Source organism: Lissotriton vulgaris, chromosome 10, assembly GCF_964263255.1.
Source record: "Lissotriton vulgaris chromosome 10, aLisVul1.2, whole genome shotgun sequence".
Lineage (NCBI taxonomy): Eukaryota > Metazoa > Chordata > Amphibia > Caudata > Salamandridae > Lissotriton > Lissotriton vulgaris.
In genome coordinates, this window is record NC_141698.1 from 269,452,395 (window position 1) to 269,475,447 (window position 23,053).

The following is a 23,053-nucleotide window of genomic DNA, read 5'->3' on the forward strand; positions in this document are numbered from 1 at the left end:
GACAAAACCCGACACAAAAAGACACCTATGCACCCGGCTTATCTGGGTGAGGTAACACGAGTACTCCAGTGCTCCCGTGGGTCTTGACTCTCAAAGTGTCCTAGTTTAAAAAGGGTTCCACCGTAGTCCATCCGGAAGTGTCCTTAAATTGTATATTTGTAACTTCTACGTTTCCCATAGAAAGTCAATGGTAACCCGCGGCTGTGTTTTAGACACTGCACGCGTCTCCCGTGGGCCTCCTACTTCCTAACCTTTAGTTGTTTAGAGTAGCCCCAGCGATTCCACTGGCCCCAGGCCTGCTTTCAAATTCTCTTGTGGTTCTTTTACCACTATTTTAGTATATGGTTTGTGAGGCCCCTAGGGCACAACGTATACTGTGCAACTTATCTTATAGTAATTGAGTAACTTGTATTGTACTTTTACCTCTGACCTCATAAAGAGTGCAAAGTGGGTGTGTTTAGAATAAATACATACATATTTGATATATACCTTGTGTGGTGTTCTTTCATTTGGTACTCAAGGGATTATAATTGGTAAAACAACTTGCGCGCTCTGAGTCTTAGCCTGATGACTGCTGGTCCATGCTACCACTAGGATAGCTTTCTATAAGGTTGATTTTACAACCACCATCAATAAGGGTCGATTAGACTGGTGCAAGGTGCCCACTAAAAGTAGTGGACATCATATGCCTGGCTAACTTCTCACAGTAGGTATTATAGTACTTTATCAAGTCTCAACTCCATAAGTTTAGTAAAAAGTAAAACATGTTAAGACGCTTGGCCATTTATGCCTGATGTAGGTGCAAGAATATAAAACCACCTCATATTATTCTAGCCCATCATAGGGCCCAATCTCGTCTGAATTCTCCACGCCAGCGCCATGGACAGGCTACTGTTGCCTTCACACTTTCAAGGCAGTTGTGCAGAGGGTGTGCGTAAGTACATGCATGGCCAGTAATTCCAATCATGGCACCATTGCCCAAATGTGTGATATACGGATGATATGATCATCTACACTTTATTTTTCTTCACCTTTTCACACACAATTTCAAGATAGGGTAAAAACTCTCATTTCTTTTCTTATCATGAAAGTTACAGATGTGAGCAACTTGTGAGTATCAACCAGTAGCTCTATGGATGGTGCTTACATGAGGTACTTTCTGACTTCTCTCACCTTTTTTCTTTAACTGATGTGACTCTGTGTGTGGATAGTTGACAAACTTAAAACTTAAAAATGAACACTTGGAGGTGGGCACGACTAATAAACAAGCGTAGCCTAACCCAGGAGTACACAAATATCCCCTCGTTGTTGATGTAACATTAAAAAGTTGCAGTGTTCTACGATACCAGGTCATTGGCGTATGGATCTCCTTGTTGATGCCATATTTTGCTACACGACCACCTTGACCGAAGCGTTTAGTGTAATAGAACCGAACTGGTCCCTGTCTTTCTGACTCTAATAAAAATGTGCTTTCTTTAGTTGTATTTTAGTCACGGACTGTAAACGCCACACCTTTTCAGAGAAGGAAACTGTGGTTTCTACTTCCTGCTCAGTTGCTTGAGAGCTTTCACTGACATGTATCCATGTTTCTTGAAAGTAGCACTGGGGCAGAGGGTGCTACAGAGAATAAGGGTGTCTCTCCTCAAGTGAACAGTCAATATTAGCGGAGACTGCTGCACGCGTGAAAGAACTGCACCTATGACACCTTCTCCAGCCATCTTGGGAGTTGAGATGGATGGTGAGGTAAGTAGTACCAAGTGTCTGTAAGAGGTCCCAGTATATCTACCATCGGATATTGGTTTTGGGACATACAAGGTGGGGAAGGGAGACACGGAAGGGTGGCTAGGTTTCGCCATGAAGCGCGGGAGAAGACAACACTTCAGAAGCAGGGTTCAAATTCTATTCTCAAAACCGTGTTTTGTACACTTTTTTAATGTATCAAATGCCATTCAGATGTACTTAGACTTCTCGTACTATGCTGCCATAGTTCGGTTGCAGACACTTATTATGGCGAGCCGCTCTGTCTCTGTGGCATGTTTGCAACAACAAAAAAACAGTCGCCATTTAGTGCGATTGTGTTTATCTTGCTGTTCCCTTCATAGTCACAAAACAGGAAGGAAACAAAACAGAACCTCTTCCCTGACAGAACTCTGCTCCGGCGCTAGGCATCGGGAGCAGGCTCCGTCCCCGCGGTCCGCCCAGATGTTTGGGGCCAGAAAAGACGGCCCAGCATCTGCTTCCAATAGCGCCGGGGCGCGGTCCATTCATTTCCACAAATAGAGCAGCTTCGCGGGATAGCTCCCCGCAGGGTCACTGAAAGAGCGGTTTGTAAAAGGAGGGAGTGATGTCATCCTCGCCGAGTTCATTTACTGTTTTTCATTGGGGTGTTTTAGATCGAATATCTTTCCTGCTGGAGAACAAGGCTTTACTTTGCCGCGCTCACACAGCGAGCGGCTCTCTAGTCCTTTGTGCAGCCGGCCACCTCGGCCATTGTGCTGTGACAGACCTGTGTGCTGCTGGTGGTGGTGGGACTGGAGCCGGCTTGTAACCAGAAGCGACGGGCGGGTGAGCAGGGCACGTCATGTAAACAAAGGCGACATCAGCTGTGGGACCAAAAAGAATAACGCTTTTGTTGGTGGTCCTTTCAGCTTTATCCCACATGCTGCTTACTACACACTGGAACTCCACTAGTGCCAATGAGGGGAAAGTCGTCCGACCGCACCGAGGCAGGCATTGCTTTCTGCTGGTTTCTGTTACAATGTATTTCTCCCCGAGTGTTGAATAAGTGTTGGGAAGGAAATGTGTTAACCCAAGAAAAGAGCAAGTCGCCTAGCCAGCAATGGTTTGTTAGCAGGACTAGCCTTGAAACCTGTCCACAAGCATACATACCATTAGACACGATTTTTGAAGCAAACAATTGCTTTATTTTGGCTGTCTCCCGCCTGAAATTGCCCCTTCTTCAATAGAAGTCATTCGGATAAACACATTCTTCCGATCATTTAAAAAAGATAATCCAACTTTCCACTCCTAAAATGTTGGCATGCATGCCACACCCAGAATTGTTATGGGTAGAAGGCCGTAGGCATTTCCCTACCACCCACCCTTTTACTTAGGGCTGTGGTTTTAGAGGGCTATATACCATGGAGTCCACCCCTCGGCCCCAATTTGCAGGCCGCGGCTATGGTCTGTGTGAGATGAATGCCATTTCGCTAAAGCACAACCCCTTGATGAATCTACATCATTTCGATTGCACAAAAATATGAGATGCCTGAGGCACATCCCCCTGTCCCTTCCAGGTAGTAGAAAGTAACTACCTCCAAAGGTACTACTACCAAAAAGCTACTTAGCTGCAGAAATTAAAAATATTCAGAAATAGTTGGTATTTTTGTTGGATTACAAAGGGCGGGCACGTTTTAACACTGGTTATACAGGTACAGTGTGTTTTTTGCTACTAGAATATTAAGGCACAAACAAGCATGCGTCACCTTGTAACATTTAGGTTGTTCACAGGGTAAATCAAGCTTTACAATTGTTTCAGTATTTCCTTATGTGGAGATGGACTTGCCTACTTCAACGCTGTAAAGTTTGTAATGCCATTTGAATACATCGTAGGTGTCATTGTTTTCTTTGCTCAATGTCTATTAATTTCTTGCAAATGTGTTTTCAGTATTAGATTTTTTTTAAAGTATTTGTTAACTATCGCCTTTGAGTTTTAGTTCGGACATAGATGTATGTGTGAATGAAACAAAAAAGTGATGCGTCATAAGCTCGAAATAATCTGAGCCCTGCCCGGTTCCAGGAATTTTTATCTGGATGGACCAAGAGTACGTTCGGGTGGGCCAATGTGGGCCCATTTTCTGGAGATAGCCCAAAAGCCCTAGATTTACATCAGATCTTATTCCAGACAGGCATATGGAGAGTTATTTAAGAGTACGTACTGATGTCTATACCTGTCAGCCCCATCCTTCATCATTTCCAGCAGGCCAGGCTTCAACACAAGCACCTGGACACCAAGCAGATTGTAAGAGTTGAAGGTCCCCAGAACCACTCTAACACCTTGACATCTTCACACTAGAAGATTGGCGATTTAATTGTTACAATTTACCCAGCACATATTTCTTTGCACGTGGGGAACGGTGTAACTGTTTATTTTGGTGTCATCATTTTGAGGTGTACATTCATTTATTAAAAAAAAGTTTAAAAAGCGGCAACACATTTGTTAAAAAGAGAGAGTATTGTTGACAACTGAGAGCAGTTTTCATGCCTGTCAATTGTAAACTTAGTAATTCCAGTCAAAGAGGTAATATTATAGAACTGTAAATCACAGAGTGCCACAGATACAGAAGGGCCTCAGATGCTTGTCCTGCCCTTCGGTAATACTGATAGGGCTGGCGCACATGTAGAACCAGTGCTAACCTCAGAGGATATTCATTCCTTCCTTTACATGTGGTCATGCCCCCCTGAAAATAAGGGGATAATTCTCTCTTCACCAGTTCCGTATTATGGATGCGGGCACAGAGACTAACAGGCACAGGGTATGGGAAACAAAAGCAAGCATCCAGACTAACAATACTCCAGCCATGGTTGGGTTTTGTACCAGGCTGAACTGAATGCTCTTGCACCGCCGCCATACTTACTTTGTAGATAAGATTTTTAAGAAATGTAGAGGCATAAATTGTATGTACTATGTTATGTTGATTTGTAAAGCTCACTTTTCCCCAGGGATGGTGTGGGGGTAGGTGGTATCCTGGTGCTGAGTAGGTGTCAGACTAGCCAAGCGTAGGGCCTAATGTGTTTATTTGAAAAGCCAGGTCTTGAGCTTCATGCAGAATTCAAGAAGTGAGGAAGAGGTTTGGATGTGTAATGGCAGGACATTCCATGTTTTAGGAGCGATGTACAAGACTCGACTACCAGATCAGGTTTTTTTGTATGTGTGGGATGAGTTCAAATCGGAGTCCTGCCGAGCTGAGGTGTCTGAAAGAAAATACTATTGTTAAGGTATGCTGGGCCAGATAGCCTTTGCAGTGTACTTGTGGAGTTTCAAATATGCTCATTTGGGTACGGATAGCCAGTGTAACTCCTTAAAGTGAGGTGAGATTTGAGAGTGCCGTCAGAGGTTGAGAGTGATTCTGGCCGCTGAGTTCTGGATGTTCCACATACAGCCTCCTAATGAGATGCATGTGGATACAAGGTGAGATTTGAGAGTGCCGTCGGAGGTTGAGAGTGATTCTGGCCGCTGAGTTCTGGATGTTCCACATACAGCCTCCTAATGAGATGCATGTGGATACAAGGTGAGATTTGAGAGTGCCGTCGGAGGTTGAGAGTGATTCTGGCCTCTGAGTTCTGGATGTTCCACATACAGCCTCCTAATGAGATGCGTGTGGATACAAGGTGAGATTTGAGAGTGCCGTCGGAGGTTGAGAGTGATTCTGGCCTCTGAGTTCTGGATGTTCCACATACAGCCTCCTAATGAGATGCGTGTGGATACAAGGTGAGATTTGAGAGTGCCGTCGGAGGTTGAGAGTGATTCTGGCCTCTGAGTTCTGGATGTTCCACATACAGCCTCCTAATGAGATGCGTGTGGATACAAGGTGAGATTTGAGAGTGCCGTCGGAGGTTGAGAGTGATTCTGGCCTCTGAGTTCTGGATGTTCCACATACAGCCTCCTAATGAGATGCGTGTGGATACAAGGTGAGATTTGAGAGTGCCGTCAAGGGTTGAGAGTGATTCTGGCCGCTGAGTTCTGGATGTTCCACATACAGCCTCCTAATGAGATGCGTGTTGATCCTATCATAGAGGGTGTTCTTTTAGTCTAGTTTGCTGTTGACAAGAGTGTTGGTGTGTGTTTGCACCTGTGGTGTTTTTGTGCATTTGTCTATGGCATAGTCATTCTGGTGTGGGAGTTTCCGTGCACAGCATTAGTTTGAGCCAGGTGCGAGTGTGCTTATGTGTATTGTGCATAGGAATAAACATGTTTTCGTGCTCATGATGGATGTCTGTATGTGGTGTCTTTTGTGTTAATTAAATCCTGGATGGGTGTACAAAATGATATTGATAAAATAGCACAGTAACTTACTTGAGATCAGCAGATGGTATGTATTTTCACCATGTGTATGTGATGCAGCTTTGTGTCCTGAAAATCTCATGACCTCACGCTCTGCAGCTTCTTTGCATGGATCATCGGCCATGTGACCTCATCAAACCTAGTCCTATGCAGTGAAATGTAAAAAACGAGAACACACTATTCATGAAAAGTGACCAAAATTTTGTCTTAACATTTGTTCATAATTCTTTTTAATATAACTGTGTGTATTGTATGTATTGGCATTTATATAGCGCACTACTTACCCGTAGGGTCCCAAGGCGCTTCGACCGCTGCGAAACCCTTCCTGGCTTCCCTGAGAGATGGTCCCTTAATGGGTATCTCCAGGGTGAGACCAGGCATCCCCGGCGGTCTGGTGGGGCCGTTAGTGAAGATGAGGCAAGCTAATGCCCAGAGTTGCCGAGTGTGATCGCTGATCAGAGTGGGCACCGAGGCGAGAGAATTATCGAGTCCGCTGACCCTGGTCCAGAAACCTGCCGCGCCGGGAATCGAACCCTGGTCCCGGGCCGTCCTCTGCTCTCGGGTCTGCCGCCTCTAACCAGTGAGCCACACTACTTCACATGCGCTTTAATGTATGCAAAGACTATCCTTTTAGAAATGTCCATTATAAACCCTACCTGTGAATTGGATTATTTAATTCTGAAGTAAGTTTGGATAATTATCATTAAAGCCACTGTGTATATATCATGCCGCATTGCAGAACCAGTGTTAGCTCTTTATTAAACTGAATTTTGATCAGTCACATTGCGAGCAGATGTGATTAGATAAAGAGTAAGATCAGTACAACCAGGTCTACTATAATTATAAATTAGGGGACGACCACATTATGCTACAGGGTAGACTAAATTAGGCAGCAAGAAAAGGCAAAGTATTTGGTGTAATGCAGCACATTTGGGATAGTATTACATTTTTTTTCTTTTTTTTACACTTCTTAACACTGTCTGGCCATTGGTTGCACCTCATTAATACTCAATTATAGTCATAGGCCAAAGAAAGGCTTAGTAATTACAAGGCATCTTAGTGACGGTAGTAGCAGCTACTATGGGTGCGGTGCCAGAAGAATTGTATGTATAAAAGGGGTAAGTCAGACTGAAGTCGGAGAGTGTGGGAGCGTGCAAGAGACTATCCACAGACAAGCTGTAGCACCAGTACTTCGCTGCCCACAGCAATATGGATGAGTGAACAAGTAAGGACCAGTTCCAACTCTCTCTTTGCTGGAGTAGAAGTTGCACTTTGTTGCAAGAGGTGTCATGCGCCCAAAAGTTTGTTACACACAGTTGGCTGGCCCATTTCTCCTACTGCCAGTGTGAGAAAGGGGTAGAATGTTGTGTACATGCAGAGGAGTCCAGACAATCCTTCCCTAACCCTAGGTGGCAGAGCTTGGGGCTTCTCTGTCCCTGGAGGATACATGTTTGTTTGGGGTCTCCAGAGCCCAAAAAGGATTGGGTGTGAATTCCTCCGTACCTCACAGAGCGATTCCGTACCTGTCCAAGGAGAAAATTATGCCACAGCAGCCGCTAGACCCACATTATGGCCCCTATTTAGTAAAAGTGAGCGCCCGCCTTGCCGGGGCGGAAAAGTACCTGCTTTAGGTACAGAGTGCATGATAAACTACCGATGCTGGGGAAACAAAAACCTTATTGGGTACCCTCAAGTCTTCAGAAGACATGGAGAGCTTAGGGGAGCACTCAGAATAAGCCCTAGTGTCAGTGGTGTCTGTTTCATGGGCCTCTATGCGCCCCTTGTTCTTGTGCATGTTTGGGTGCGGTTATCTCTACTCTGGCACTTTCGTATGAACCTTCAGAAGTTGTCAAAGAGGGGGAGAGAGTTCTCTCACAGCACACTATAATATCACAGTTGATGTACTGTATTTATTTTACTCTGATACTGTTGTTCCTGAGGCAGCACATGTTGTAATGTTCATCTTGCCTGTCACCCCACCGTCTTCCAATGACCTCTCCTCTTGTACTCTGCAGCCAAGCTACACCCAACTGACGAGCCCAAATCAGGGCGATACAGGTTTTGGGTTGCTTGTGTTCCGGTTCTGGGTAGACCTGGCCTGGCAATTCGGACTGTTCTCAATGGAGCAGTCTCAAGACTGATTTGCATATGGCTGGAGCCAAACGGAAGTGGCATGGTGTGCCAAATCATAATGGTCTGGAAGGGGGCCCCAAGTAATTACCAATGGCCTAGATGAATTCAAACATTCCATCCATCACTTTTTTAAAACATTTTATTTATACCTTAATGTGTCAGCTTTGCCCAGACATGGGCCTTGTGCTTACTGCCCCACTGTGGCCAAGCTACACCTAACGGAAGAGCCCCAATCAGGGAGAAATCGGCCTTGGCTTGCTTGTATTCTGGTTTAGTGAGTACCTGGCCTGGCATTTCGGGCTGGACTGTTTCCATTGGCAGAGGGTAAAGACTGATTTGATCTGACTTGCAAATTGCTGGGTCCAAACTGAGGTGCCGTGGTGGTTAAAAGGACGATAGGTTAGAATACTACCCTGAGCAATTGCCAGTGGTTAGACTTAGTGCAAGCATTCCTCCCATTACCTTTTGTGTGTTTGATGTTACTCCCTAAGTGGTCGAGGTTATGCCTAGATGTGGAATCAGTGCTAACTGTGCCACTGGAATCAAGCTACACGTGACAAGAGCCCCAATCAGGGCAAAACCAGTCTTGGGTTGCTTGTGTTCCGGTTCAGAGGGACCTGGCCGGAAGTTCAGACTGGACTGTTCCTAATGGAGCAGGGTCAAGACTAATTTGCATATGCCTTGGTCCAAACTGAGGTGGCATGTTGGGAAAAAGAACAATAGGTTGGAAGGCTACCCAGAGCTATTGCCAGTGGTGTAACTTCTTGCAAGCATCTTCCCATCATCACCCATGTGTGTTTCTCCTCTCATGCTGTCACATCGCCTTGTTGTGAAATAGTTTCATCCAATGTCCACTCTGAGGCGGGTCCTACAGCAACACAGATATGATTTCTATTTTAATAATACTTTTATGAAATCTTTCTTACTTTACCATCATTTTGTGGTACTGAATATTCTTCTGGAACCCATCTTTATAAAGGGCTGGAGGTAGCTCTCTCGCCCATGGTTAGTGGCTATCCAAGTCTCAATAGTTACACATATTTGTAGAAAAAAAGGAAAGATAAACTAGACTGCTAGTTATGGCAAGTCGTTACAGTAATTCTTCTAGTACTGAGCTAGATGTGCTTAGAAAGAAGGCTGAGGTTGCTGTGTGAGAAGGACTGCCACCAGTTTTACTACTCTGTTATTTCTCTTAGGGGAAGAGTTCTGGTTGCAGACCGTAGGTGCGGGCTGAAGTAATGAATATATCTTAATAATAAAGTTTATTTAAGATTAGCATAATATTTTTGAAACTTTGAAAGATCTCCATTCCACAGAAGAACGTCATTGAGAAGATCATATCCCAGTTTTCAAAAACGAAGATATAATTACCCATAGTAGTACTGCACAACACTCTTCCATGTCTCTTTATTTTTGCTTGAAATCCTTAATGAAATGTTTTCCATAAGTCAAAACAAGACATGGCCTCAGATTCAAGTCCACACCACTTACATATTGAACAGAACATTTCTAATCAATAAAACAGAGATGCAACAATATGGTGATAGTAGTAGCAGGTGTAGGACACCCAACAGGCGTGATCCAAAGGCAGGCATACATGTCACATACCAACTTACAAGGAAACAAAAAGTGCAATAGGGGTGAGTCCGAATGAGTCCCAGCGAGCCCCAGGTCCATCCTACCGCTTTGGAGCAGCGCAAGTAGGGGCCCTTCTGGTGGGAGGGGCGGAGGGAAAGTGTCTAGTGTAAAGGGCACCCTTGTGGCGACAGGCAAGCTCTCTAGTCAGTTGCAGTGCTTTGAGCTTGGGTAGGGCGAAGTAGGTATGTTCAAGTCGAGAGAGATAGTTCATTAGTGGCTGCCAGATCTGTGTGAATTTGTTTTTATCAGTGTGGTCCAGCTTATGCAATAACTGTTTCATTGCCATAACGTGCCAGAGGCAAGTAAACCAAAGGGCAATAGGCGGGCCCTGGGTTTTCTTTTAGATGTGAGCTATGAGCTGTTTCGCAGCACTAAACATATGGTTAATGAGCCGCAGTGTGTATGTGTCATAGCCTTGAGTGCAAGGGGTTGTGCACCTAATATGATGGAGGTGTTGGTGGCAGGGGTTGGGAATACTACAGTGCCCTCTATATGTCCAAGGATCTCCTTCTAGTATGTGGTTATAAGTGATCAAGAACACCAGGTGTGGCATAAGTCACCTGACTCTACTTCACACCACCAGCAGAGGACAGAGGCTGTAGGGTAGATGGTGTGTGGCGTGTCGGGTGTGGTATGATTGTGCCATGATTTTATAGGCTGTCTCTTGGTGTATACTTCTGTATGTCTGTATGTCTTAGGTATGTCCTGCCAGTGTTTCCCATGTTTTTTGCGAGATTCCCTCAGAAGTGCTAGTATGCCATTGCTTTTGGTATTCGTGGGTGCATGGAGGTGCAGAATGTTGGAGTACTTGTTAAGTTCTGGATAGTAGCCCTCTGGACCCATTGCAAGCCCTGACTAATTTCTCAAAGGGCGTGCAGGTCCATCTGGCTCTGTGAGCATTGAGGGGGTGAAGCGCCCAGTGATGCAGTTGACAGTATTGCAGCTTTTCAGGAACCTTAAAGTCCAGTTTCCATTAGTAATGGGACTTTATGTTGTCACCTACGGAGAGGTCGCGCAGAGTCTATATTCACCGGTTTTCCAGCTGGGGAATGCATGGGGGTTAAGGGCAGGGATGAACTCCAGAGTACAGGCAGTATGCTTGTTGGGGGGCAGGAAGGTGGTAATACTCCTCTTGAGTGCCAGTTTGTCCCAAATCTCTGGGACTGGTCTGGTGGGAGTAGCAATATATGCACTTCCAGGACTGGTGTGCTTGGGGATAAGTCACCATTCTGTCCATATGGAACCATTGTTTGTTTCTTGCGCAAACAACCATTCAGAGATAACTCCGAGATGAGCTGCCTAATAATATTCAAGTAGGTCTCTAGGTAGCATTAACAGGGTTGGATACCCTGAGTTGTTTGAGTGTAAGTGCTTGATATCATCAGAGGGGATAGCTGTGGGTAGAGCTTACAAGAAGTAGAGGATTCTGGGGAGGACATTAATTCTTACAACATTAATTCAACCCAGCCCTGAGATATGTAATTGCTTACAGCAATGGAGGTCTTTAAAGATGGACCTTCGGTATTCTGGCCAGTTGGCTTATGTCAAAGAATGCAGTGTGGGGATGAAGAGAAGGTCTAGGTATCGTATCAAGCATGATGCCCATTGGAAGTGGGCTAGTGATTGAAGGGCGGGGTGGTCCTGTTGGGGTATGGTGAGCTTCAATGCATAAGATTTGGTCATGTTGACTTTAAAGCCTGATACTGCCTTGAAGGCAGAGAGGCGGTAAACAACCGCGAGTAGGGAGGTAGCCGGTTGTGTGAGAGTAAGTAGCAGATTTTGTGGGACTGACCACCGAAAGGAATACCCGCTATTGCCGCTGTATGTCGGATGGTGATGTCTAAGCGTTCGACTACCAAAGTAAAGAGCAGGTGTGATATGGACACCCCTGGCAGGTGCCCCTAGTAAGAAGTACAGGGCTAGTTGGTTGTCCTTTAAGATGGATAGAGGCAGTTGGGCATATATAGGACCCCATGATTTGGGCAGTCATTCCCAGGCCAAGTCCAATTTTGTCTTGAACAGCCCAGAGGAAGGTCCAGCTCACCCTGCCATAGGCATTTTCCATATTGAGAGAAGGCAGGCTGTGATAGTGCAACACTGTGATTGTTAGACGGACCGGGAGGGTCGGCCGAGAATAAGGGGAGAGGTCTCCGGGGAGAGCCGTCTCCAGCGATCGTACAGACGAGTAACTTCCCCCCCACAGATGTACACCACACCAGGATAAGGTTTAACGTTCTTTATAAGCAATTCTTTAAGTACGGTGAAATGGTACAAGGAGGTCTGGACTCAGGGGTCCCCTCGGTTCTAGTCTCTCGATTGGGGAAAGGGTAGCGGGACAGTCTTGTTACCAATCTGGTAGATGGAATAGCTCACAATCCTCGAGCTCGGCGGTCTGGATGATCGGGCCGCGGCGGAGCCAGCAGGTCCCGGGATGGTTGAAGATAGCGACGGTCCGCGGCGGAGCCAGCAGGTCCCGGTGAAGGTGGTGGTTACAAACGGTCCGCGGCCACGCCAGCAGGTCCCGACGACGATGAAGGTTTCAGAAGGTTGCGGCAGCGCCAGCAGGCAGGACAATAGTTCGCAAGGTAGGACTATGGCAGCGCCAGTAGTCCGTCAAGGATGAGTTCTTCACTGCGTCTCTCGACTCCAGGATACAACTGCCTTCCTGCTCTGGAGCTGCCCCAGTTATAGGTCTGGTGCCCTTTGATGTCCGGACCCTCGCACTTGGAGGTCGGGAGGTCCGGGATGAGGGAGTCCAGACACCCAGCAGGGGGGTGGAGCCAGCGCCCGGGGGAGCTGGGTGCGATCGGCACCTGGCGGGGGAGAGCCATCGATACTTCTTTCTCCCATCAACCTGCCAAGTGGGCCGTTCACCTCCTGGGTGGATGGTGGTGCCGGGATGTCGGGGCCTGGCCAGGCCCAGGGTTAGGGTCGATCTGAGGCCACGCGGCCTCGTGGTGCAGTGTCCAAGATGGCGGCCGGGCCGGCCGAGGGAGCGGGAAGGAATTCGGCCCCATGATACAGAGATGTCCGCGGCAGGAGTCCCGCATGGGACGGGGTGCGGGTTGCCTTTGTGGGTAACGTCTGGAGGACCGGGGCCCGGGCCCTGTCATGTGGGGAGGAGGCAAGCCCCTCACGTGGCCTGTCCAACAGGGATTTTTCGACCGGGTGTGCAATCTGGGATATATTGTCCGCAACCGTCTGGTTGTGAATGAATCCAGCCTGGTCTGGGTCTATGAGTCTGGGGAGATGCTATTCCAGTCAGTTAGCTAAGATCTTGACATCAAAGTTTGGGAGCGCTATAGGGCGGTATGATGAACACAATGTGTGATCCTTGCCAGGTTTGGGAATAAGTGTGATCTCACTAGTGGCCATAGTAGGTGTGATGCCTGTGTCCTGGCTGAGTGAATTAAACAATGTCAGCAGGCGGGCTTGAAGGCTAGAGAGGAATGTTCTGTAGAAGATGATGGGGAGACCATCAGTGCTGGGAGTTTTCCCGATGTGCAGCTCCCTGAATGTCCGGTGTAGTTCTGGTGACGTGAATGGGGGCATCTAGGAATTCAACATGGCAAGAGTCAATCGGGGCCCATTTGCAGTTGCTTAAGTAAGACTCACTCAGGGACCTCATTCTGTGTATAAAATTGCTGTTTGACTCCTTCCGTGGTTGCACAGGTCGTACCCCCTGTCTGAACTTTAAAGAAGTGGGTCTTAAAACAATGGCGTAATTTATGAGCAACTAGTGAGCTAACCTTGCCCCCCCCCTCACCACTCCCTTGTAGTATTTCTGTTTTAAGGCCAGGAAGGAACGTTCTGCTTTGTTGGTTTTGTGGGCTCCTAGTTATCCTCGCAGCACTGCAAGCTGCCGTTTGTTTTTTTTTTTTTATTTTTTTTTTTTAAACCTTTATTTACGAATGCACAATACACAGCGTCTGCCTACAACCCCGCAGGGCCGGCCGCTATGACATAAGCAGGCTGAGTGAAAAGTAGATTATGAGACAGTACGTTGCTGAAGCAATCCATCAAGTCCACATTGTCGGTGAGAGCATAATATCATACAAGTAGGATAAGAAAGGTTTAATTTTATGTTTTTGTCGAAAGAACACCAACACACAAACACATGGTATCATAGTGGCAAGGGTTGCTGGAGGTGGGGGGAGGAAAAGTGATGTAGGAGAAGGGATGCTGGCACGGGGGGGGTGACACGTGCGGGAAAACAGAGCATGCAGTGGAATTAGAGAAGGAACGTAAATCATGGAGAGGAGGGGAGAGGGACCTCATAGTCAAGCGGAGGGGCACAGATATCTCCGCGGTAAGTATTCCACTGAGCCCAGACTCTGGACCACTTCCCTGGACGCCCCCGAGCCTCATACACAGTCTTCTCTCGGAACATGGACCAGTCCATGTTCTCTTTCCAGGCGCTTAGCAATGGTAATCTAGGGGAGCCCCAGAGCTGCGCGATATCTCTCTTTGCTACCATATTGCCCAGGGTAACCCAAAGTGTCTGGGCAGCATTACAATCAGACGGTTCCCACACATTCAACAAACAACGACGTGCTTCGGGAAGTAGCGGGATCCCTGTGACACGACTCATAACATCATGCACTCTGGACCAGTACGCTGCAATCAACGGGCATTCCCACAGAACATGAAGAAAGGTACCATCCATCCCACAACCACGCCTACATCGTCCATCCGAAACCAAACCCATCCGCACCAGACGCACCCCAGTCAGATACACACGGTGGAGGATCTTCAACTGGACGAAGCGAAGCCGTGCCGGAATAGCCACCTCCTATGGGGAGGACACAGCCGACTGCCAGTCCTCGTCGTCTAATTCGAGTCCATCAGCCGTCCAGGCAATCCGGAGCTTCTCAAGCTGGTCAGCCCTGTTGTTAATAAGCTTTTTGTAGATTAAGGAGATGGTACTATCCGGGACGTGGCCGTCTAGAACTCGATCTTCCAGGGGGGAGGACTGCGGTATATCGGAACCAGGTGGAAAGACGGAAGACAAGGCGTGTCTCACCTGCATGTACCGGAAGTACTCTCTATCATCGAGTCGGTATTCCAGTTTCAAGGACTCAAAGGACTTAACCGCGCCCCGTGCCCACAGGTCCTCCACCGTGCTGATCCCAATCATGTCCCATTTCTCAAACCCTTTCGTCTTCCACAAGTTGCCCAACCGTTCCGAATCATACAGTGGCGTCTTACGTGTCAGCCTACCACCCCAGCCCGTGGCCACGGTAGCGTCCCTCCATGCCCGCACTGCACATTTAGTCGGGCCCGTAAGGAGTCGAAAGGGTGCCTTTGAATACAGAGCCCTATTAAAAGTGCCACCAGGCAACAGTAGTTTATCCAAGGCAAAGGCGGGAGCGGGCTCCGGAGCATAGGTCGCATGGTTGATGGCGCTCAGGTGTGAGGCCCAGTAGTACCGTCTAATATCCGGCAACGCGATACCCCCATCATACCAGGAGAGCGTGAGCTTGGATAAGGAAATGCGAGCGCGGTCATCCCAGATAAGTTGTCGCTGTAAACTCTCGACTTCACGGAAATAGCGAGCCGGAACAGGGTCGGAGAAGTTTTGCAGGGCATAAAGAAATCGGGGGAGCGACATCATTTTAAAGAGTGCCGCCCGGCCCAATGGAGATAGAGGCAAATCGCGCCAACGTCGAACGTCTTGCTTCAGTCTACGGAGCGGAGCATATAAATTTCGCTCGTAGCGGACCGAGGAGGTCATGGATACATAGATCCCCAAATACTTAAAGCCGTCGGCCGCTACCAGAATGGGAAACCTGCGGGGGAGAGGCGGCAACGTACCAGCTATGACGTAGACACAGGACTTGGTCCAGTTAATGACAAGTCCCGAGTTCTTACAGAAGGACGTGAGAACGTCGAAGAGAACGTTGAGCGACTTCTGAGGGGAAGTGAGATAAAGGAGGATATCATCCGCGTACAAGGAGACACGATCCTCGAGGTCTGGGGACCATCGGATCCCTTTGATAGAGGGTTCCCACCTGAGCCATGCGGCAAGGGGTTCGAGCGCCAATGCGAATAGGAGCGGGGAGAGCGGACAGCCCTGACGCGTGCCACGGCCTAAGGGGAAGGGGTCCGAACACCTACCATTCACCGCGACCTGAGCAAGTGGCTGTTCGTAAAGAAGCTTGACCCATGCGATGAAATTAGGGCCAAAGCCGAATTTAGCGAGGGCCGCCCATAGGTAGGGCCATTCGATAGTGTCAAATGCCATTGTGGCGTCCAGGGAAGCGACCACTGCCGGCTCGGCGAGGATTGGAGCTCTCGCGAGAACGCTGTGGAGTCTACGCAGATTGAGGGCAGTGTTCCTATGGGGGATGAAACCGGATTGATCCGGATGAATCAGGTCGCAAATCACCTTAATCAACCGATTGGCTAGTACCTTAGCAAGGATTTTGGGTTCCGCGTTGAGGAGGGAGATGGGGCGGTACGAGGCGCAGCGGTCACGAGGTTTGCCGTCCTTATAAATGACGACTATGGTAGCGAGGCGCTGCTCAAGGGGGGAGGCATCCAGCCTCAACCGCCTCGAGAAGCATGTGACGCAGATGGGCAGCCATCTTGTCGGGACAAAGTTTGTAAAGTTCAATGGGGAGTCCATTAGGGCCCATCGCCTTCCCCGAGCGAAGGGATCGGATGGCGAGGGCAATCTCATCAACAGTAAAAGGGGCCTCCAAGGCAAGGCAGTCCTCATCCGACACAGTTGGTAGGGCGATGTCACGCAGCAGTAGCCTGGAATCGGCCTCGTCTCGATCGCTAACTGGCGCGTAAACCGTCCGGAAGTGGTCCACAAAGCAATCAACAATTTCACCCGGATCAGTAACACTCACACCAGATTCACGAACAATGGCAGGAACAACACGACTCGCACGTTCAGTCTTATCCAGCCACGCAAGAAGCTTGCTAGCCTCGTCACCCACGTCATACAGTCGGCCTAATTGATTAGCCCGCATCAATTTAGCAGCATCCGTGACACAGGCTTTATAGTCTGCCTGCTTCAATTCCAAAGTGTGTAACAGTGCAGGCGTGTCATTCCCACCCAGCTCACTTTCAAGCGCTGTAATTTCGGTTTCAAGAGCCACAACAGCCTCCCTCTTGACCCTACGCTCTGCGGCAATGAATGATAGGGCGGAACCCCTAATAACTGTCTTGAAGGCCTCCCAAAGAACAGTGGGAGAAGTGACCGAGCCCACATTCTCAGAAAAGTAGCAATCTATTGCCTTAACCAAATCTGAGCGGAGCCGGGGATTTCGGAAATGCCAGGGAGGAATCGGGGGGACCCTGTTGCCAAGTAAACCGCCCACAGAAATCGTAATCAGCAAGGGGGAGTGGTCCGAGATACCCCGGGGAAGATGTCGTATCTCTCGAACAGTGGACAGAGTGGAGGCTAACATAAGAAAATAGTCGATACGGGAAAGGCTACCATGTGCACCAGAGTGGAAAGTGTATTGCTGGAGTGTGGGGTGTAGTGAGCGCCAGACATCTACCAAGCCAAACGTATCAGCCATCTCACTGAGCCACATCTGGGACTGCAACAATACCCTAGGGGGAAACCGATCACATTCACCGGATATCACAGAATTAAAGTCCCCACCCAGGATCAACAAGCCGTCGGGGAGCCCAAGGAGAGTTCTGCCAAGATCAGCATAAGTGGTAGCCTGCAATCCCGGGGGGATATAGACAACAACAAACACGATCTGTTTACCCTCCCACCTACCAGAAACAGCAGCATACCGCCCACGGTCATCAAGGATAACCTCGTCAATGGCAAGAGCAAGGGAAGACTTTACCATGATACCCACACCCCGAGAACCTGAAGTGAAACCAGCGTGTGCAACCAGGCGATAACCCCGACGGTCTAAGGCCTTGCAAGCATTTCCAATCAAGTGGGTCTCCTGAAGGAATACAACATCTGGGGTGTGGCGCCTCAAGAATTGCAGTACAATGCCCCGTTTAATCCTATCACCCAACCCGTTTACGTTCCAAGAAAGAACCCGCATTTCACCCCCCCCCATCGTGGCCAAGACATTCCACCCCCACCCACCAGCAGAGCCCACAGTTGAAAGTTATTGCAAAATGTGAAATACCATGAAAACCAAGACATAACAAACTAAACAAAACACAACCAAGTCCCCAGAAACCAACCCCAAAACCGAAACCCGTTACAACACCCCCCTCCCTGCACCCCTGCTGACTAAAAAGCCACCCCCAACTGCAGTGTGCCTGTCGCCCCATATTATCTACACAAAGAACCCCCCCGAGGAGGAAAGGAGAAATCACCCGTTCCCGCACCGTCACGGGCAGTAACATAAAGCACAAAGTTAATTTACACAGTACGTTGCATAGTCTCAATCAGAACCTCTGGGGCCCAAATTACTCCTGGGCCGTTGCACCACCTTCCGTACCACCAGGGCCTCCGCTTCCAGAGTCATCTGCCGGCAACGAGTCCAACCAGTCGGCAGCACGTTCAGGCTGATCAAAAAAGTAGGCACGTTCCCGAAATTCGATCCGTAGCCGGGCCGGAAACAGCATGGCGTATTTCAGTCCCCGATCTCTCAAGCGACGCTTCACTCCAAGGAAACCTGATCTTTGTCGCTGCACTTGGGGCGTGAAATCGGGATATATGGAGACAGAGTTATTGTCATATTTCAAAGGGCCGTGCTTACGGGCGGCCTGGAGGATAGCGTCTCTGTCCCGGTAGTGAAAAAGCCTCGCAATAATAGGCCTCGGTGGGTTCCCTGGCTTCACTTGCCCTCCTGGAAAACGATAGGCGCGCTCCACGGCAAAGAACTTACTGAGTCCTGCCGGAGCCAGTTGCGCGACAATAAGTTCCTCGACCAACAGATCGGTCGATACAGCACCATCACACTCCGGCACTCCGACCAGGCGTATGTTGTTCCGCCTGGCCCTGTTGTCATAGTCCTCCATCCGCTTGAGCAGTAGATCGTGCGAGGCACGCAGATTACCAATCTCAGATTGCGCCTCAGCCATGTCCGTCACCAGACTCGATGCTTTAAGATCCAGAGCCTTCACCCGCTCATTCGTTTTGGCTAAGTCGGCCCGAATAAGAGTTACATCCACCGCCACCGTGTCTATTTTGGACACTACGGCTTCGAATTGGTGACTCATATCGGCCTTAAGTCCAGTAATGGCAGCCAAAAGATCTTGGAGCGATACCTCCGACGAAGATGGCATGTCCGTTTGAAGTCCTTCAGCACCAACGCTTGTGGCCCCGGGGGAGCCTCGCGGCTGGGTGTAGCGTTCGATCATGTTGGACTGGATCGAACCCCCCCGGGTCGCAGCCTTCCGGCGTTTTTTGGCCTCCGCTTTGGTTGCCATCTCACGTTCGATGTTGGCCGGAGAGCCAGGAGAAGCAGTGAGAAGGAGGAAAAGTCTCGAAACTCCGACGTGCCAGTGAAATGGGAGTATCGCGACCTCCGTGCCAGTCCTACGGAGGGAAGTGCAGGCTGTGAGGGCAACAGGCGAAGGCAGAGTAGGAGGGGACAAGAACAAAGAGATGGAAACCGAAAGTGAAAGCAGTACACCTCCGGTGGGCCAGATGCCAGTCAGCCGTTGTTGTTCAACTACAGGTCGGCCACAGTGGGTAGCCGAGTCCCCGGTCGCGCCCGCGGGCAGGCCAAAAAGTTGCAGATGTCAGAAAAATGGTCCCCAGGGTCCGTTTTCGACCAAAAAAGGATCGTTAGCATCAGCGAAGATAGCGCTGCAATGGCCCGTCAAAATGACCAGGATAGGTGAAGGATAGATAAAGAAGGACGGCGCGGGTCTCGGGAGCTCTCTGCTCACGCGACCATCTTGGATGCCCGCGTAGCTCCTCCTCAAGCTGCCGTTTGTTGAGCCTAGTGGGAGCAATCTGGTCGAGATTCCCTCGTTCTTGCGATGCCAATGGTCGAGATTGCACCACCGATAGTAGCCTTCAACCCATCCAAGAGAATGTGAGGTGGTGTCTCTGGAAGGGCGTTAAGCTCAAAATAGTCTACAATTACCTTTTGTATCTCCGCCGTGTCCACAGGGTCTCTAAGTAGCTGCGGGCCTTGCTGAGAGGCTGAACTACCTGACCATACCAGGGCCACGTGTGCATGGTCAGAGATTGAAATTTCAGCTGTGGCCTTTGTTTCAAGGTCAAGTAGTAGAGAGTGTGTTAGGAAGATCTAATCAATGCAAGAGTTGGAGGCATTAACGTGGTAGTAGAAAGAGTAGTAATGTGTCAGGGTAACTGTAATGCCAAGCTTCTACCAACACCAGCTCTGTGAGTTTGCGTTTAAGTTGTGTGGACATCGTGCCAGTGCCCTGATAGAATTCTGTGCTGCTATCTAACTCTAGGTCCCAGACAAGGTTGAAATCGCCACCCTCTATAATGTCTCCCGCCACATCTGCAAGCTGTACTTTCCGAAGTATGCCTCTTATGTAGGGGTCCTGTGCTCGGTTGGAGTGGGAAATGTTAAGCAGAGTTAGAACGGCGAGAATCAAGAGGGAGAGAGAGGACCAGAAAGCTAGTCCAGATCCCCGGTTTATATGTATGGATATCAAAAGGAGACTAGCTCTAGAATGGGTTAATCTGACATTAATATGATAGATTACTATTAATTACATAGCGACTCAGTATTGTCTTGCCAAGTGGCAGTGGCACCTGTTGGGTGTCTTTAGAAAGCCCTCACCCACCAACCTAGTTGGTGGCATGCTTCATCATCGGGCCCACCCAGTGACACCTAGCGTGTCCCGGGTGTGCTTCGACGCCTGATTACAGCGGAGCAGGTATGTCACTGTGTGTGCGGTGTAGGGTGTTAAGGTATGTGAAATTAAAACGGCTTGGCGGATGGTCCCTGGGGTGAGGATACTTTATTAAAAGGGCCTCCGTCAGCGGTTAAAAATAAGGCTGTGGGACGTTAGAGGCGGGTTACGACCTCCTACGTCCTTAAGTTGTCAACATGTTTCAGCCAGTGCCTTATACTAATCTGGCTTTCTTCAGGACAATAAATTATGTGTGGGTTAAAATAGGGATAGTGTAGTGTAGTCTATGTGTCTACACGCCCTAAAGTGTATCTAACTGTGAGAGGGGGGATTCCCTTCTCAAGATCACCTGTACATTTAACATTGAGGACAGGTACAAGACAAACATAGGAGAAACAGAGTCACTAGAAGGTATGGGTCATATATTGTGACAGCCGACTTAAATAGCGAATAGTGCAGGCTATGAGCGGCTCAAGTGTAATGATACTGGTGGTATCATTAATGTGGAATCGCACTAGAACTTCGAGGGTGAAGTGATTAAAACAGCGGTAAAAATTACTGCAGTGAAAGGTGAAGAATTGTGGCGCAAGGAACATTTCTTACGCTTTCAATGCTTGTTTTTAGCTCCAAGGTTATTGAAGTGGCAGGGTGAGGCCCTAGTAGGGAGAAAGAGGTTGGACCATTGGGATTAGGGAACCTGTAGGAGAAAAGTGGGGAGCGCTTACCCATTGTAGTGATACTCAGCATACTCACAGGATTTCTGGCCAGCACCAGCGTGGGACCTGTTGTGCCTCCTTCGCAGAACCGGTAGTGAATGGATGCTGTTGCCGGTTTTTATACTGTCATAGATAGGATAATTGAGGGCACCTGTTGGGAGAGCAATGGTAGAAAGACTCGCTAGGCGGGTCTGGAAAGCGCTCAGGTGTGTTGCTAATTAGCGCGCTGAAATGCCCGATCTGAAGCGCCTGTGTGGGCGTGTATGGCTGCCGGGTGCCGGGGCGGCTGTGTATTGCGCATGCGCGGCCGGGAAGTGGTCCGCGCATGCGTGGACGGCAGTGAGCAGCTCATGCGCGGCCGAGAAGTGGTCCGCGCATGCGCCGTAGGTAGTGTTCCGGTGCGCGAATGGGAGAGTATCCCTGTTCGCGCTACCGATCGAATGCCTGTTGCACTGGCTCTAGTTGCGTGGTGGGGGCAGCATGTAGTGGCCATACGTGAAGCGATTAAGCTCCAGAGTGCTACAGTATATAGAGATAAATAAAAATATAAGGAGTAAAATACCTCTCCATTACCTACTGCCCTGGCTCATGTGGGAGGGGGCAGTTTAGTGGGACATAATGGACAGCGCTTATGGCCCTGGGCGTTTTCAGGTGCTGGTATATACAAGTGGGAAAGGGAAATACCGGTATGGACACCAGATTGATCTCAAATGCCAGGTTAGCACAATGGCATGCGGTGGGGCCTTCCGGGGGGTGATAGAGGCCAGAGGACGTTATATCCTGGGTGGTAGGTGTTTGGACAGGTCCATATGGATATATGGCCGGGTGATGTGATTGCCATCATAGGGTCAAGGAGTTCCAGGGGATAGCATCATTAAGCCCATCAGTGGCTGTGGATAGACGGTATATCCATCTTTGTTCTTTGTTCAGTAGTTTTTTTATCATTGTTGATGGGGCTGACTGGTATTTGCTCAATGACTGTCCAGGTGAAGTCATTGGGGGTGTGCCCGTGGGTAATGAAATGGTTTGTCAACTTGCTAATGTTTTTCTTGCATCGCATTGTGCTGCGGTGCTCTGTGATCCTGGTTCTCACTTTGCGAGTGGTCATGCCCACATATCTGAGTCCACATCTGCAGGTTATTAAGTAGATCACATTCTGCGAGTTGCAATTAGTGTGGCTCCTTTGGGACCACACTTTATTCGGTTCCAAGTTCAGGGTTTTCGTGTGGGATGTCAAATGACAGACACTACAGTCATTGCATGGGTAGTGTCCGGTGACTTTGGGCATTCCCCACGCATTGAGGATGGTATTGTCGGGTTTAGGTGGTGGTTTGGGTCTGGTACTGACCAGTTGGTCTCTGAGGTTATGACACCTTTTATAGGCGAACCTGGGGGGTTCCCATTTCCTTTGCCCTGAATTAATGATTCTCCAGTGCTTTTTTATTATTTTAGCCACGTCATTGGAGGCAGTATTGAAGGTAGTCACACATGTAGTTGGTTGTGTGTCGCTTTCTTTGGTGACGTCTTCAAGTAGTGCATCACGGTTCTGGTTTCTTGCCCTCTTCTGGGTTTTCTTGATGATCGCCTTAGGGTAACCCCGGTTCTCTAGTTTTTGGGCTAGGTCCGCTGATTGTGTTTTGTAGTCGTTTACATCCGAGCAGTTCCTTCTGATGCGGAGAAACTGGCCAAAGGGTAAGTTCTCTTTTAAGGGTCGGGGATGGAAACT

The 23,053-nt window shown here is 48.7% G+C and overlaps 1 protein-coding gene across 2 annotated transcripts in view; it reads left to right on the forward strand.

The window, feature by feature from the left end:
• The window catches only part of CCM2 (CCM2 scaffold protein), a 399,736-nt gene that overhangs the window by 219,726 nt on the left and 156,957 nt on the right, over window positions 1-23,053 (forward strand). The window contains exon 1 of one of the 2 annotated variants that reach the window (XM_086940989.1): window positions 1,621-1,743. The exons of the other annotated variant lie outside the window; for it this stretch is intronic. Within the exon in view, the coding sequence (XP_086797115.1) occupies window positions 1,699-1,743 (45 nt within the window). The 5' untranslated portion in view covers window positions 1,621-1,698. Of the gene's footprint in view, window positions 1-1,620; window positions 1,744-23,053 lie in introns of those variants that run through there. 2 annotated transcript variants of the gene reach the window in all.